The sequence below is a fragment of the Malaclemys terrapin genome, chromosome 2 (assembly GCF_027887155.1).
Source record: "Malaclemys terrapin pileata isolate rMalTer1 chromosome 2, rMalTer1.hap1, whole genome shotgun sequence".
In the NCBI taxonomy this organism is placed as follows: domain Eukaryota; kingdom Metazoa; phylum Chordata; order Testudines; family Emydidae; genus Malaclemys; species Malaclemys terrapin.
The window spans coordinates 269,167,970-269,186,146 of record NC_071506.1 but is presented as its reverse complement, the minus strand read 5'-3'; the positions used below and the strand labels follow the sequence as shown (position 1 = coordinate 269,186,146).

General features: G+C 43.3%; 1 protein-coding gene across 2 annotated transcripts in view; it reads right to left on the bottom strand.

The window, feature by feature from the left end:
• Positions 1–18,177, bottom strand: part of PAXIP1 (PAX interacting protein 1) — an 83,800-nt gene that overhangs the window by 16,835 nt on the left and 48,788 nt on the right. For both annotated transcript variants that reach the window (XM_054021137.1, XM_054021136.1), the window contains exons 10-15: positions 12,187–12,324; positions 6,402–6,523; positions 5,631–5,815; positions 5,425–5,468; positions 3,700–3,767; positions 1,143–1,245 (exon numbers count right to left, since the gene is read on the bottom strand). In XM_054021137.1, coding sequence (XP_053877112.1) covers positions 1,143–1,245; positions 3,700–3,767; positions 5,425–5,468; positions 5,631–5,815; positions 6,402–6,523; positions 12,187–12,324 — 660 coding nt within the window. The remainder of the gene's footprint in view (positions 1–1,142; positions 1,246–3,699; positions 3,768–5,424; positions 5,469–5,630; positions 5,816–6,401; positions 6,524–12,186; positions 12,325–18,177) is intronic.

Here is an 18,177-nt window from a genome sequence, read left to right as displayed (position 1 = left end):
ATTTACAATATTTATACACAGACTGAAGCAGTCAAAGGAAGAAGGTGTGGACACAGAAGATTCTGACTTAGGCCATGCAGTGGTACGAAGGAACTGGAGCGGCTCCAGTCCGCACTGCCCCCATATCCTTGGTTCAGAGCACAAGAAAAACAATTGTGCATGTGCAGACCAATGGACACTGCTACTAAAAAGTCTCTGGACTCAGACATGTGTGTACCCATATGTGGAATACACCTCACTGGGCTAAAACTTATGAGGGAGGTCCTCCTCTCTGAGAGGGGTGGGGCTTAGGACACACCCCTCTGCTTGGCATCTCCCATTGGCTGGCTTAGACAGGGAGCCATTTAATGTGTTTGCTTTTCTGACTCCCATTGTGAGGAGCCTATCTCTCCCCATGCATTGTATAAGGAGCCTGAGCATCTAATTCAGGCTTTGGGAATCCCAGGTATTTTCTAGGCATGGTTAGGCATGTTGAGGCTGAACATCGCCACACCTAAATTCATTTCTGAATCTAGCTCCAAGTATGTAGCAAGGTTCAAAGAGGGACTGGACTTTTATATGGGTAACAAGAATATCCAGAGTTTTAACAGTTAATAAGTTTTGGAAGAGATATAAAGCCTCATGCTTTAAAATTTAAAACAAGGTCTATGAAGAAGCAGGATTAAACATTCATGGGAGACAGACAACACAGAGTAGGCAGATATGGGGTAATCTCGCACCTTCCTCTGAAGCATCTGCTGCTGCACAGAGTCAGAGACAAGATACTGCACTGGATTGACCTTGGGTCTGATTCAATATGGTAATTCATACGTTCCTCGCCTGAACTTGGTCATTTGGTTTGCTATTGGAGGTACTGAAGGTATCCTCCCCTCTTTGAAAATGAGCATTAGGAAAGAAAAAATAAGACACAAGCATGAAGTACCTGAGTAATGCTAACTTGGATATAACTAGCAAATAAAACTCAATTTACCGAAAACTATACTCTCTACTGTTTTAAAACCATTCCCTACAATTTTCTATCTATTAGGCCTATTCTGATAAAGGCTTGTAGCCCCAAATTAAACTTGATGTATTAGGGAAAATAATCTAAAGTTGCTAAATGTTCCAAAATATTGTGCATAAGTGACAAATATGAAAGTCACCTTGATATACTGCTGGACTTGTGTTGGCTCAAATCCTGTGAAGAGCACCATTGGGGTCAATTCTGGTGAGAGCTTTTTAGTAGGTGGTGGTATGTCCTCAATTCTACAAAATAGAAAAATACAGGACATCATGATAACTGGGACCAATGTTTTTATTTTAAAACCACTGAAGCACAATCTTGCAAACTTTTACTCATGGAATTACTCGCACAAGTAATGGTTTGCAGGATTTATGGCTTTATGATAAAAGGTTGCAAACCTGAGAACAAGATGTGTTTAAGTTGGTACAAGGGACAGAATGAGCACAGTCCTGACCCAGTGGAGGTCAGACTATCTCCACAAAGGCTTCTTAAGCTGCAGTGCTTTTCCAGAAACATATCCGATACCCTGGCCGCTTTTCTTATTTACACTTTCACCATTATAAAGGACTGTAGACTTTACACAGTGAATGCAGAATGATTCCCTAGAGAAAAATCACCAATGTCAAACCAATCATCCAGCATGATTTTAATCTTAGAGTTAATATAAATGCTTAACAGGCAACATATTGTTTGTGCCATGAATGCTAACCCTTTAGAAATCTCTGCTCAATTGCTGGGCCCAGTTTTGGAGACAAGGTGAAGAAATCTCTCACAAGATGTTGTAGTCTCTGATTCATAAAAGGCTCATAAGCTCACTTTTTAGTTTATTTAAAAAGATGCCTTTGCAATTATTATGTTTTTATGTGAATATGTTGTTTCCATTTCACTTTCTCTTGTCCGTTCTCTCTTCCCCTCCCGACCTTTTCTATGTTCCATTGGCTTTTTAAATCCTTTTTTCAGTTTTGCTTTCTATTTTTTATTTTTGGATGTCTTCTACATTTTCAAATATATTGATTTCAATTACAACACAGAATACAAAGTGTACAGTGCTCACTTTATAAAAAAACAAAAGAAATAGTATTTTTCAATTCACCTAATACAAGTACTGTAGTTCAATCTCTTTATCATGAAAGTTGAACTTACAAATGTAGAATTATGTACAAAAAGCCTGCACTCAAAAATTAAACAATGTAAAACTTTAGAGCCTACAAGTCCAATCAGTCCTACTTCTTTTTCAGCCAATTGCTCAGACAAACAAGTTTATTTACATTTGCAGAAGATAATGCTGCCTGCTTCTTCTTTACAATGTCACCTGAAAGTGAGAACAGACATTCACATGGCACTGTTGTAGCCAGCGTCACAAGATATTTAGGTGCCAGATGCGCTAAAGATTCATATGTCCCTTCATGCTTCAACCACTCTTCCAGGAGACATGCGTCCATGCTGATGGGTTCTGCTCGATAACGATCCAAAGCAGTGTGGACCGATGCATTTTCATTTTCATCATCTGAGTCTAATGCCACCAGCAGAAGGTGGATTTCTTTTTTGGTGGTTTGGTGTCTGTAGTTTCCGCACCAGTGTTCCTCTTTTAAGATTTTTAAAAGCATGCTCCACATCTCATCCCTCTCAGATTTTAGAAGGCACTTCAGATTTTTAAATCTTGGATCGCGTGCTATCTTTAGAAATTTCACATTGGTATCTTCTTTGTATGTTGTCAAATTTGCAGTGAAAGTGTTGTTAAAATGAACAACATGTGCTGGGTCATCATCCGAGACTGCTATAACATGAAATATATGGCAGAACGTGGGTAAAATGGAGCAGAGGACAAACAACTCTCCCCCAAGGAGTTCAGTCAAAATGTAATGAATGCATTATTTTTTTAACGAGCGTCATCAGCATGAACGCATGTCCTCTGGAATGATGACCGAAGCATGAATCTTTAGTGCATTTGGCATATAAATATATTGCGACGCCGGCTACAACAGTGCCATGCAACAGCTGTTCATCTGTTTCAGGTGACATTGTAATTAGGAAGTGGGCAGCATTATCTCCTGTAAATGTAAACAAACTTGTTTGTCTGAGCGATTGGCTGAACAAGAAGTAAGACTGAGTGGACTTGTAGGCTCTGAAGTTTTATATTGTTCTGTTTTTGAGTGCAGTTTTGTAACAAAAAAACCTACATTTGTAAGTTGCACTTTCACGATAAAGAAATTACACTACAGTACTTGCATGAGGTGAATTGAAAAATACTATTTCTTTTGTTTATCATTTTTACAGTGCAAATATTTGTAATAAAAATAATATAAAGTGAGCACTGTACACTTTGAATTCTGTGTTGTAATTGAAATTGATATATTTGAAAATGTAGGAAAACATCCAAAAATATTTAATAAATTTCAATTGGTATTCTATTGTTTAACAGTGCGATTACTCGCAATTAATTTTTTTATTGCGATTTTTTTTTTTTAGTTAATCGTGAGAGTTAACTGTGATTAATCGACAGCCCTATTGGCAACATGTAGCCATTTTTGCCAGATACAACCATCTTAATAAGTAAGGGATTCGATGGTTCCAGGCTGATAGCTAATGGACAGTTTTGTGGACATTCTCTTATGTTTTTTTTATAACAAAGGAAACAGAACCCTGTGCAAAAGGAAGTTAATGAGCTTTTGTCACTGGTAGTCCGTTATTCTTACCTTGCCCGTTTAGAAGAAGGCTGAAGACTTGATTCATTTTGCTTTGGTTTCAGGGGCAATCTCACACCCTGCAATTAGACCACCATACATTTGTGTCTGAAGTAAGCACAAACTTTCTGATTAGCCATCCTAGTTTTTCTGTTTCACAATAAATCATTTAACTACTATATTTTAAAGCAGCGGTTCTCAGCCAGGGCTCCGGGGACCCCTGGGAGGCCACGAGCAGGTTTCATGGGGTCTGCCAAGCAGGGCCGTCATTAGACTTGCTGGGGCCTAGGGCAGAAAGCCAAATCTGTGCAGTGCGGTGTTGAAGTCTGGGGCCCTGAGCCCTGCCACTGGGGTTGAAGCTGAAGCTTGAGCAAATCAGCCTTGCGGGGTCCCCTGTGGCATGGGGCCTCAGGCAATTGCCCTGCTTGCGACCCCATAGCCCCAGCCCTGGTACAGGCAGGCCGTGGAGTTTTTATAGCGTGTTGGGGGGCATCAGAAAGAGAAAGGTTGAGAACACTTATTTTAAAATATATGAAGACAACTAAATCTACACGGGGATGAAAAACGTGCTAGCACAAGCTACATTTCAACTGGCACCTAGAAATTGAAGGCTGCATATCCTATTGCTGCCTACTTAGTCAATCAGTCCCTCCATAAATATTGTGGTAAGTACCAAATAGTGCAGGAACACAAGACCATATTCCTAAGTGTCTAAACTTCAATTCAAAAACTGGAAGATGGCATCAGGCTTAAGGCCAGGTGTCCGGGATACTTTAGTACTGGTTTTGTCAACTGCTGAATGCTTGAAAAAATGGAATTATTTAAAATATTTTGACAGCAAAAAAAAAGTTCAAATGAATTAGAAAGTTATTCAGCTCTTGCTTACTAAAGAGTATGGTAATAAGACTAAGATAACAAATAATCCAGAACAGAAAAGATAAGGCAAGTATTGTGTGTGCAATGTGAAATTTTATCTAAATGCCATCTGTTGTACAACTGAACTGTATATTCATTGGTGCAAACTAGAATTATCCATAAAAGCAACTCAAACATTGTGAAATTGTTAAAAGAATGACCCTGACATGGATAGGGAAATCCTAGTCTAAAAATTTTCAAGATCATAAAATAGGTTAATGTTATTACACATTGACAAAAACAATTTCCTTGCTTTTGTCAGTTTACATTACAGTCTTACTACATTGTTTATCAATATAACTTTTTAAAACATAATATTCTTAAATAAGATTACAAATGCCTTTCACTTGGTACCAAGTCCATGGTTTTGGGACTTGATATTGTGTACTCATAACAGTACTTGAAACCATACGAATGGAACAATTCTGCCTTAATTTTGCGCAGTATAAATATTATGCATTAAGGCCAAAATTTTCAAAGGTAACTAATGATTTTGGTTGTCCAGCCTGAAAAGTCTTAGAAGGGGCCTCAGTTTCAGAAAGTGCTGAATACTGATCCTCTGAAAACCAGAACCCTTTAAGAGGTTTCAAGTGGGCCCCCAAAATTGCTTGGATTTTGCAAAATGATTTCTTTTCTTTTTCTACTGACCTGAAGCATGAAAATAAATTAACGTGGAGAACATCATCAAATAAAGCAAGGAGGCTTTTTTTTAAATATACGTTTATGCCCATCCTGATTTTCACCTACTCTCTCATACATGGATACAACAAAGCCCTAGCAATAACTATTTGAAAACACAACTGGAAGAATAAGTCAACATACCATTAGAAGCTCTGATGATACCTTCAATGGCACTCTCCAAGCATCTACAAGAGGTGAAGAAAAAAAAAAACCATATAGGACCGTGTGAGTAATTTGTTACAAAAAAGGTATGACATAGTCCAACATGACTGAGTATAATTATAATTGTATCCAGTAGACTAATCTTTGTGGTATACAGGATATTGTGAATGGAAATTCCCACTTACCCAGAAGGTTTAGAACTAGCTGCTGAGTGGGAGAAAGGGGGTCCTGAAGATTGAACACTGTATATCGGTTATGTTGAATCTGCCGTAATGCTTCAAAATTTCCAAGCAATATATCGCAAATCCACTGTGCGTTTACACACGGTATCCTCCATTCTTTGGCTTTCTCATACTTTAACCCAGTAGGCCTTATTGTGCAGGGGGGGAGAAAGAAAATATACACATTAATAAAAAGGTACTTCCTTCAGTAAGTACCAACATTCTCTCCTCAGCCTACCCTATGGATTTTTTTTATTGGCAGTTGCAGCCAAGTGCTTTTCCTAAGAGATATTTTTGCTATACATGTGAATGGTTGGTGAGCTAGAATTTCTGCCCATAACAGAAGATCTAAAATGCCTCTAGTTGAAGACCTTTTAACCAATCAGTATTAATCATTTACTTATAAATGGCCTAATAACTGTATCCTCTCTTAAAGAGAAATAACTTTACACTTAATAGCTCAAAAGTTAGCTTTCTAAACTCAGAAGTAAAAAATTGTAATTACTGGAATATAAAAGGACTTAGTAATATAATTAGTAAACCTGGACATCCATACTGCAGTTGTCTAGATCACTCCAGAAAAACAATAATTAAAACATAAGTGCCTTTATCATAAAATAGCTATAAATGAATAACATATAGCGAGAAAGTCACTAACGTAATCAAGGATCATTTTGTAGCTAGACTGGAAATAGGTTATTGAAGATATGAATGCTGTTGAGATAAACCACTTACTCTTTACAGATGAGAACTGTGTTGCTGCGACACAGATAGCCAGTGTATTTGGCCCCTGCTAGGTAAGCCATTAGTTTGAGATCATCTCTGTCACTATCAACAAATCCTGTCACTGAGATAATCTAGTGTAGAAAAGAACGAGATTTACAATTAATAATAATAATAATAATAAAAAACTAGGCAGTATTTACACAGATGCACACACAGGTTGTAAATAAATAGGAGATTATTCTTCTCTAGCCTGGTGAACTTGTCAATGTGTCTCAATGAAATGGAGGTTACTTATTGTAACTGGAAGTTCTTTGAGATGTATAGTCCCTATCTGTATTCCACACGTGGATACACATGCACACCACGCACCTGAGTCCGGAGATTTTAACAAGCAGTATCCGTTGGACTGCACCAGTACAGTAAGTCTCCTTGTGCTCCTGAGTGAGGGTATAAGAGGCAGTGAGGTGGATGCCCCCCACCCGGTTCCTCTTCTTACCACAAATCTAACCAGATCCAAAGCACAGGGGATGGAGGACGGGTAGTGGAATGCAGATAGGGACCACACATCTCAAAGAACTTCCAGGTACAGTAAGTAATCTCCATTTCTTTGAGTGCTGGTCCCTATGTATATTCCACACATAAATGAGTGGCAAGTAGTGCTCAGGCTGGAAGGAGGTGTGAAGAAGCCAGAAACAAAGATGTTTTCAGTATGGCAGATCCCACTGCTACATCTGCAACAGAGGCCTGGACTTGTGCATGGTGTCTAGGAAACGTGTATGGAGTTCAAGGCGGCTACTGTACCTATGTTCTGCATTGGGAGTTCCTGCACAGATGACCCACTTGGATATGGCCTGACCTCGGGATCGCTCTGTAATTGCAATAGAGTGTTTTGGTGACTTTCTGATAGCTTTGGTTCTTTGCAGGTAAAAAGCCAGAGCATGTGGGACGCCAAGAGAGTGAAGTCTCTTCTCTTCAGGAGAAGCATGAGGTTTTTAGAAAAAAAGACAGATAAGTGAATACACTGGTTGATGTGAAATTGAGAGAGGACGATGGGGAGAAATTTAGGGTGGAGGCGAAGCGATACCTTTTCCTTCTGAAAGACCTCTAGGGAGGATCTGCCATGATGGTTCCCATTTTGCTGACCCTTCTGGCCAAAGTGAGGGCCACTAGAAACACCACTTTCATGAACAGGTGGGACATGAAGCATGTCGCTAAAGGTTCAAACGGTGGTCTGGAGAATTTTGACAGCACAGGGTTAAGATCCCATAGCAATATAGGTTTAGTGACTGGCAGGAAGGCCTCAATGAGACCCTTCATGAATTGTGTCATAGTTGGGTGGGTAAAAATAGAGTGCCCATCTACTGGAGAGAAGAAGGCACTAATGGCTGCAAGGTGGGCTTATAACAAGCTAATGAAAAGACCAGACTTTAGATAAAGGAGGTAATCTAAAACAATCCAGATGCTTGAAGTGACTGGGTAAGACTGATTGTGCTGTGCAAAGGTGGAGAAATGCTTCCATTTAGCTAAAGAGCAAGTCCTAGTCAAATCTTTTCTACTCTGGGTAAGCATAGCTTGCACCAGGGGAATAACAAGAGTTCTACTTCCAACGCACATCCAAACACAAGGCCTTGAAGTGGAGCGAGGCCAGGCTGGGGTCTTTGATTCTGCCCCTGTCCTGCATCAGGAGTTCTGGGAAGGGGTGGATCTTGACTGGAGGGTGGGCTGACATTGACAGCTCTGGGAACCAAAACTGTCTGTGCCAGCAGAGTGCTAGGAGAATGACGCGGGCCTTGTAGCACGTATCTTTCTCAGGACCTGTGGAAGCAGAGGAATGGGAGGAAAGGCATACTTGAAACCTTGTAAGTCATGGCCTATGGCTCCCCTGAAGCAATACAGGGGAAGGGGAATCTTTGTTTGTTTGTTTGGGATGCAAAGAGGTCCCAGGAGATGTGCCCCATTTTCAGAACGGGCTGTGGATTTCCCACTTGCAGTCCGCCTAGAAGTGCCTGCTGAGGTTGTCTGCTAAGGAGCTGCAAACACCTGGGAGGTATGCTGTCTGGATAGGAATGTTGTGCCTGATGGACCAGTTCCAAGCCTGACTGCTTACAGATACAGTGGGAAAGATCTTGCTTCTCCGTTTGTTTATGTAGACAATGGCAATGATACTGTCTGACCTCACTTGGATATGGAAGGCCCATATGAGTGGGGGGAAGGCCTTGCATACGAGGCGGACTGCCCACAGTTGCAGTTATGTTGATGTGTAGTCTGGCCTCCTGTGGGGTCCATGTGTCCTGTCAGTGTGATTGTTCAGGAGGGTGTCCTACCCCAGAAGGGAAGCATCTGTTACAATGGCGTCAACAGAAGTGGGAGTAGAGAAGGGGGCCCCCATTCTCACCTTTTCTAGGTTCGACTGACATACGAAGGAAGCGATGATCTTGGCAGAAATGGTCACCTTGGCGTTGATGTGGTCCTTGTTGGGCAAGTAGACTGAATAGGCTGTCATGAATAGATGAAGCCTGTCAAAGGGTGTCACTTGAGTGGCCTCACCAGGATAGGCACATTCTCACTTTAGTTCTTGGTCTGGAGGATATCAAAGAAACCAGGTTGCACATTATTTGGAATCTTTCTGCAGGGAGGAAGGAAGGCACTTGTAGAAACAGAATCCAATGTAGCCCCAATGAAGTTTAGCATCCTTGTGAGGGATAAAATGAACTTTTCTCTGTTCAGACAGATCCTGGGGGATGCAAGAAGCTGAATGAGGAATTGTGTAGCTGACCTGACCTCCCATTGAGCGCATCCTACCAGGAGCCAGTCGTCCAGATATGGAAAAACTGTACGGCCCTGAGGTGTCATCTGGGCCGTCACCACAGAGAAAATTTTCGTAAACACTTTGGAGGCTGTCACTAGTCTGAAAGGGAGGACTTGGAATTGGAAGTGCTCTTGACTCATCATAAACAATAGGAACCTCCTGTGGGAGGGATGAATGTCTATATGAAAATATGCCTTCCTCATGTCGACAGCCGCAAACCACATCTCCTCCTGAAGATAGGGAATTATTGCTGTCAATGTTATCATCCTGAATCTCAACTTCTGAATGAAGATGTTGAGTTGCTAAAGATCCAGACTGGGTCTCTAACCTCTGTCTTTTTTGGGAACGAGGAAATACAGAGAATAGAACCTCTTCCTTAATTCTGAGGTGGGACCTGTTCTATTGCCCTTTGGTGTAGTAGGGATTTCACTTCCTGTTGAAGAATCACCTTGTGAGAGGGGTCCTTGAAGGGGGACCAGGAAGAGGGTTTGTAAAGAGGGAAAGAGAAGAACTTTATAGGGTATGCCTGAGGGATGAGCTTCAAGACCCAACTGTCTGTCATGATTAGCTCTCAACTGTGGGCAAAAAGAGTAAGATGGCCTGCAGAAGTGGCAGGAAAAGGAGTATGTGGCACCAGTGATGGTAAGTGTGAATCCTAGGAGGGGGCTGAGAAGGGGTCACAATCATGGTGGTAGAGAGGGCTGAAAAGCAGAGCCTCTGAGTCTTCTGTTTGCATGGAGGCTTGGCAGGACATTGGTAGTAGAAAGCATGAGGAGGGGGAGTTGGTCTTGGTTTATCGGTCTGACTCTGGTGCCTCCTTCTTTGAGCTGGTATGTAGATCCCCAGGAAGTGGAAGGTCGACCTCAAGTCCTTTAACGAATGCAGAAAGTCATCAGTTTTCTCATTAAAGTGGTTTGACTCGTCAAAGGGAAGGTCCTGGAGTATTCTGCACTTCCCTGGGAAAGCCCAAGGACTGCAACCAAAAATCCATTCTCATAATAATACCAGTGGCTAAATTTCTCGATGCTGTATCCACTACATCAACTGCTGCCTGAAGGGCTGTTTTTGCCACTAACTTGCCTGCTTTAGAAGGGAGAGGAATTGGGGTCTGTCTTCAGGTGAAAGTTTGTCCTGAGAGGCTACCAGCTTAGAATAGTTGCTGAAGTTGTACTTAGCTAGCAGGCATGGGAATTGACAATGCAAAATTGCAAGCCACAGAAGAGAAGGTACTTTCTTCCCAAAAGGTAGAGTCTTTTGGAGTCCTTGTTTGATGGGGTGGTCCAAAAGTATTGTGACCTAGTCCTTTCTGCAGCAGCCTATAGAACCAGGGAATTGGGGGCGGAGTGGGAGAACATAAATTTGGCTCCCTTTGCCTGGACAAAATAGCCCCTCTTGGCCCTGTTAGGTGTGGGGGCGCAGGATACTGGGGTATGCCAGACCAACCTCACTGGTTCCAATATAGCCTTGTTAACCAGGAGGTTAATGTTCAGCCGTCAGGGGTGTGAGTCTTGAACTTCCTCTAGAGGTATTTGGGGATTGTTAGCCACTCTTTGCAGCAATTCCTGGTATTCCCTATGGTTGTTCAGTGGGGTTGGAGAAAAAGGAGAGACCGCCTCACCTGGGGAGGAGGAGGAGATTCTTGTCAGAACTGTCGGTACCTGTGGTTTTAAAACCCCTGGTACTGGTCGCAGCGCCCAAGTCTACAGACTTGGGCTTCTGCTATGATGCTAAAAACAGCAATGTAGACATTGCAGCTCAGGCTCTGAAGCCCACCCTGGGCCTGAACATCAACATAGCAAAAAAGGTAACTTCAAGCTAATTTTGCTCCCCAATATACTCCCGGCTCAAGTGCAGGACCACAGTAACTGAGACCTGGGACCAATAAGATTGGTTTCTATACTGCAAAGAATTGCACGGTGCCGACTGACTACTTGATTTCTTGCTGTCTGACCTCTATGAAGTCCTCATCAAGTTTTCTTCATTGAGAATGCACTCAAGATTAAAGTTGTATTTTAACATCCAAATTAATAGCTTGCTTTTTGCCTTTAGGCATCAATGCAAACACTAAATTCTGCTCATTGAAAAAATTTCCAGCTTTCATTGCCTAATTAGCAGAAAGCATCCTAATATACCTATCTCCTATGCTACATGTCCCTCCTTACTTGAATTCAAAATCTTCTCATAAAAGTTACAGGAACTGAAACTACTGGCTTTGGCCCCAATCATGCAAACATTACTCACTGACTTCATACACAAATGTTTGAAGGATCAGGTCCTGTATGGGGAAAGTCCAATGTCTCGTAGTGGGTTTTGCCATTAGTGTTAATGAAAGTGGTGCAACTAAGATGCCATCCACTGCACTCAAAATAATATCATTTCTTAACCTTAAGTATCAAAATCCAATCTCTTGAGTTTGTGAATGGTTAATTATCAGTCTAAGAACAGGTTTCATTATTCTTTTTGGTCCTGCAAATTGGGATTTCCCAATACTGAGCATTAAAAACCAAAACATACAAACTGCTACAGTTGCAAGAATATCAGCATCTATGAAGTTACAGAAAAGTGATCACAGTCTAGTGGTTAAAGAACAGGGGATCTAGATTCTAATCTCGATTCTTGCTGTCTAATCTTGGACAATTTGCTTAATCTTTGTGCCTTAATTTCTTCATGTGTAAGAGGAAGAACTATTAAAGGGTATTGTGAGGGTTAGAACTCATTAATGCATAAAACACTTTGAGATCAATGGATGGTACACACCATAGAAGTGGAAAGTGGAAAATTCTAACTACCACTTGTAAAAACAAGAGAAAATCCTTTATTTACATGTATCTGAAGCCAATTCCACCACTGGGAAAAGTCAATTAGGTATTTTCTGGATATGCACTGGATACTGACATGCTGTCCCAATACAACAAATATTCGATACTTGGTGCAATTAAAGCTTTTAAAGAAAATGCTAGTTGTTTTAACTTTGGGTTTTCTTACGTGCTGAGAGCATGGTTTTCCTCCTGGTGGGAATGCCACTGGAAAATGAAGGGCTCGATGTGGTGGTATCATTTTCTTCTTCTTCAAGATGGAGTTCAGCCAGTGTGCTGTGATGCACCTCTTCCTTTCTCTCACAGCCTACGAACACATGTATATACAGTTAGAAGTTGTTACTCTAACTTTAACTTATATTAAAAACAGCATGCTAGGACACACACTTAACCCATTAAAAAGACAGGTTTTGCTCTTTTGAGCTCCCAGAGGATATAATTCTTTCCCCCAGCCCCTTAGGTGCCCTCTTTCACACTACATTTCCTTCAGACATACTATGAACACTAGACCTGGGTGTTCCGGAAGATACGTTTTATTTCTCTTTTAATATTAAAGATGTATTATTATGGAGGAGCTGGTCAAAGGAAACAGTTACTTATTGTAATGACAGCTCTTCGAGATGTGATGCAGATGTGTATTCTACTTAGGTGTGTAAACGCCCAGAGCACCAGGGCCAGAGAATTTTGCCTAGCACTACTAAGGGGGAGCAGCGCTTGCACCTCATGGGTGTCACTCCTCCCCTGGGCTCCACTAGGCAGCACCACCGCGACACTCCTCCGTTCCTTTGAACCAAAAATCAATAGTATAGACTCCGATGCAGAGGGGATGGAGGGTGTGTTGTGAAATACACATCTGCATCACATCTCGAAGAACCACAGTTACAATAAGTAACTGTTTCTTCTTTGAGTAGACTCAGACGTGTATTCCACTTAGGTGACTCACAAGCAGTACCTGCAGTAGGTGCACTTAAACATGGACTGCAAGACTGCTCTAACAAAGTTTGCATTTGCTCTGGATGCCGCAGTAATGGCATAATGGTTGGTAAATGTATGCACAGAAGACCAAGTGGCAAACCTGCAAACATCCAATACTGAAACGTCACGTAAAAACACCATTGACATAGCCTGTGACCTCGTAGAGTGAGCTTGCACCCTTTGAGAGGGCATAGCTCATGTTATTTCATATGCAGTCTTCATGCAGGAAGTTATCCACCTGCCCATTGCCTGTGAAGAGACTGCTTGTCCCTTCATCCAGTCTGCATATGACATGAACTGAAAGGGCGAAGTATGAAAGGGTTTAGTCCTCTCCAGGTAAAAGGAGAGACAGCACCTAACATCCAGCAAATGAAGACGCTGGTCCTCCAAGATTGAATGCAGCTTGGGACAGAAGACAGGTAAATAAAGTGGTGTCTCAGTTTCACTTGCACCAGTGTAGGTGTGGCCACAAGGTCACTTTGTCTTTAGAGAACTGCATGTAAGGAAGCTCTGTCATCAAAGCCTGCAACTCACACACTCTCCTCGTGGATGTTATAGCCACCAGGAATGCAGTCTTTTGACATGGAAGAGGAAAAAAAGATGCCACAGGCTCAAATGAAGGTCCCATCAGAGCTGCTAAGACCATATTCTGGTCCTACAAAGAAACTGGTTCTCTCACTGGCAGATGGAGATGAAGGACTCCTTTCAAGAACCATGGCATTCAAAAACACCAACCTCCCCTGGATGGGCAGATGAAATGCTGAAATCACCTTCAACAAACTGAGTGCAAGAGCTGAAGATCCAACAAGTACTCCAAGGCATCCTGAATCCCACTCAACATCAGCTGAACCTAGACAGCCAATGATCACACCAAAAAAGTTTTCATTTGGTCAAACAGGCCAATCTGGTGGAGGGTTTCCTGATATTAAGTTAGATCTGTTGAACAGCCTCCAAAATGTGTTCCTTCTCTTCCTCCTCCTCGTCTAACCATTGATCAGCTACACAGTGAGGAGTAGAGAGCTGAGCGTGGGACACAAGGTCTGACCATGATGCTGGGTCAGAATGAAGAGGGAGAGATACGGGAGGCCAAACTGACAACACCAGAAGGTTGGAGAACCAACATTGCCTCAGCCATGCTAGAGCAATGAGGGTGATCTTGGCCTGGTCCAACTTAAGTTTGAGGATTACCTGCAGGATGATTAGTATCAGAGGGAAAGCACACAGGAATTCCGAATCTCAGCCCAGGTGAAAGGCATTGGTCAGCAAGCCCGGACTGAGGCCCCATGGAGAACAGATGGTATTTCTAGTTGTCTCACAGCGAACTTGATCATAGAGATGTCCCAAAATGCAAAGATAGAACACAGGACTGTGGGCTTCAGAACCACTCGTGACTCAGGGAGAAATTCCTGCTGAGGTGATCTGCGAGTTGAATCTGGGATCCAGGTAACCAATCAGCCACCGGAGTAATGTTCTCTTTGATGCAAACCACCAGCCTGATTGCTTTTTGACACAGCACTGTCAAGCAAGCTCCTCCTTGTCTGTTCACATAATACATTGTTACAAACAACACCACTGCAATGTGAACCACTGAGCTCCTGATATGATGTGGAAAGGCATGGCATGCATTGTAAGTGACCCAAAACGAGAGAGAGATAGAGAGTGTGTGTGTGTGAGTGTGAGTGTGAGTCCTACAGCCTAGAAGATAAATAAAAAGAATCCAACTATGCAGTATTTCTTCTTAATGGGGGCTCAGTCAACTTGATGTTAATTTGAATGTTTGTACTGCATCATTCTGATTGCCATTGAACTCGCTTGAATACAAATAATTTTACCAGGTATCCCGTATTCAGCATAGGGAAATATGGTCACGCTATCCAAAGCAGCAAACCAGTCATTCTGATTTAACACAGGAGGATAGTTGATAGAGTGACCATCCGGAATCTTACATACCTGATATATCTGTTGAGGTTGCAGAAATTGAGAATCAGTCTCACCCCTCCTTTGAATGTGGGAACCAGAATGTTACGGAAATAAAACCCTTGGCTCTGGTGTTGCAGAGGGGCTACCTCTACAACTCCCACTGCGACCAAAGACTGAATCTTCTCGAGGAGCAGTGTCTCATGAGAAGGGTCCCTGAAGAGGGATGGGATAGAAGGGCAGAGAGAAGGGATGGAAAAGAACTCGGTGGCGTAACCTGATCTGATGGTGCTGAGGACCCAGCTGTCGGTGGTAATCGAGCCCCAAACATAAAGAAAATGAGTCAACCTGTCTCCAAATTGGGGAGACAGGGACATAGAGGTCACAAGTGGATTGCTACCCTGGACAAAAAAGTCAAAACACATGCTTGGTAGACACCGGGGTAGGACAAGTCGACTGACTGAACCCAGTACCCGAAGACCTCTGCCTCTTGTACCTATGACCATTTCCCCTGGGGGAGGGAAAGACTGCCCAAATGAGCACCACGAACAACACTGTCGATGCTGCTGCTGACTGTAAAAATGGCATCGCCGCACCGCTGGAGTATAGATACCCTGAGCGCACAGGGTAGTCCTGGAGTCTTTAAACGAATGCAAGGTTTCATCAGTCTTATCCGAAAAAAGCACTCGACCATGAAAGGCAGGTCCTCAGTAGTCTGCTGCACATCAGTAGCAATGCCCAAATTTTTCAGCCAAGATGCCCTTCTCCTGGTTACCGCTGAGGCCTTAACTCTGACTGATATATCTGCCACGTCCAAAGCCACCTGCAAGGATGTCTTGGCCACCAAAGAGCCCTCAGCTATCAATGCTCAAAAATCCTCCCTGGAGGCTTCTTGGTCTACAAATTTAGACATAGTCTAATTAATAAAATCACACTTGGACAGCAATGCCTGCTGCTTTGCAATACATGTTTGCAGGGAAGAAGAGGTATAGATTTTTCTACCCAGCAAGTCCAGCATCTTGGATTCCTTGTCCTTGGGAACAGAGTTTTATCTGCGCTGCCAGGTCCTATCATTCACTTCAGTCACAACCAGGGAATTAGGGACCGGATAGGAACAGAAGCCCTCAAAACCCTGCATAGGTAACAATAACACTTCTCTGAACACTTCACCGCAGGTGGCACTGAAGCAGAGTACTCCAAAGAACCTTTGAAGGCTCCAGGAGTGCATTGTTAATAGGGAAGGCTACCCTCCCCAGGGCAGATGGCTGGAGAATATCCAGTAGTTTGTGAGTATTCTCCAGCCGGAGGTCTGCCTGGATGCCCAAGGTAACAGTCACATGATGCAAAAAGTTCTGGTAGGCCTTTAAGGAGGGAGAACAGCAGCCTGGTAATGCTGAATCGTCAGGGGATGACGATGAAACAGTCAGCTGCACTAGGGATGAGTCCCACCCCCAAACTGTCAGACCTGGATGGGACAACTCTGGAGGCCCCAAGGAGGACAGCTCAACTGATGCCAGAACCTCTGGTAGAACCGACATGCCTGCTGATCTTGCTCTGGAATGGGATGAGGAGTGCAACCTCTGAGACCAAGGAGCGTCCCATGGATTCCAGGGAGGCCACTGGGGATACACTTGGGCAGATGATGGCCAGTAGGCTCTGGGCCAGGGCCTGTCTCAGTATGATGCTGCTCCGAGAACTGTCTATAGCGCAGATCAAGCGATGGAGAGCAGGAGAACTCCAACCTGGATCCCAAGGAGACCTGGGTCTCTGGGAACAGTGGTGGAGCTAGTCCCAATGGTGCAAGGAGCCAGTCCAACTCATTTGCTACCCTGTAGGAAAGAGGTTCAGTTGCCAATGATGGAACTGGCACATCCGATGCCAAATGCATCACGGTTGCATGTGGTGCCAGGAGCTGTGACAAGGTGGAAGACGGGATCTGCTGCCAAGAGAATGGCAGTGCTATGGGGTACATAGATGCCAAGGAGGTCCTTGGTGCCGGGCCAGGCAATGGCCTCAACTCTGAGTCTGTGGCAGGGAGAGACCACGCTGCATTGCTGATGGACCCTGAGATTCTGCAACACGCCCAAAAGGTGCCAGTTAGGCCACGGATGCTGTAACCCCAGCAAAGTCCTGGATAAATGGGGAGTCCAGAATAGGCAGAGTGGGGAGTCTGAAACTGATGGGCTGCTGCCCAGTATGCCATCGGTGGGGAAACAGCTGGTGCCGGCACTGATGTCATTGATATCAAACTCAACGAACACCCCAGGGCCAGAACCAGAGTCAACTCTTGCAAGCCTCTACGCAGAACCAGTGAGCAGTTTGAAGGAACTGCTCCATCCCATATGCCGGAAGTGGCACAGTGCCGGTCCATACTCTTCTTAGACAAAGAGGAAGAATCTCTATAAATCTGGAACAGTCCTGACTGGTCTTATGAGATCTTTTCCTCGGCGAACTCGAGGAGGGCAAACGGCTTCTTCATCTCTTGGGAGAGATGCCAGCCCTAAAGCAGCGAGCGGCATTACTCACCAAGCCAAAGGGTGACCTCTGATCCCACATGGCCCTCAGTGCTGAAACAGGCCTCAAGGCCTGCTCGAGGAAGTGATGCTTAAAGGGGAAGGTCTCTAGCCACCTGAGTCCTTTCAGTGAACAATTTACAAACTGAACACCGCTCCTTGGCATGACCCTCACCCAAACAGAACAAGCACCTTGTGTGGGGATCACTGATGGGGATTACCCCTCCCCTCAAACAATGAGCAGTGTTTGAACCCTGGTGAGGGCATCATCCAAGGCAACTAACTACACTAACTTACTAACACTAAGTAGGATACTAACTATACAACCATATACAGAGAAAGCTCTCAGTAACTGAGAGGGGATTGTGATGTGAAACCAACACAACCCCCAGGTGATGAACTGAGAGGTCAGTACCACCCCTCTATGGGTACTGCTAGGCAAAGTTTTCCGGCTCTGGTGAGCTGGTTGCATGCACATCTAAATGGAATATGTGGCCACATCTACTCGAAGAACTCTGTAGTTAAGGTGTGTGTTCCATTCTTCACTTAAAGAGACAATCTATGAAAAATAGAGCATATCCTCACCAAACTTACAGCACTTACTATTTGAGTAGAGAATGAATTTTCTGAGAAAGTACAGGTAAATCTATTAGTAGCTTATGAGTTAAAATATTAATTAAAAACCAGGTCCCTTGAAAATTTACCATTTGTATCAGTCTTTTCCATGTGATTTAATAACGGAACACAGACTCTTC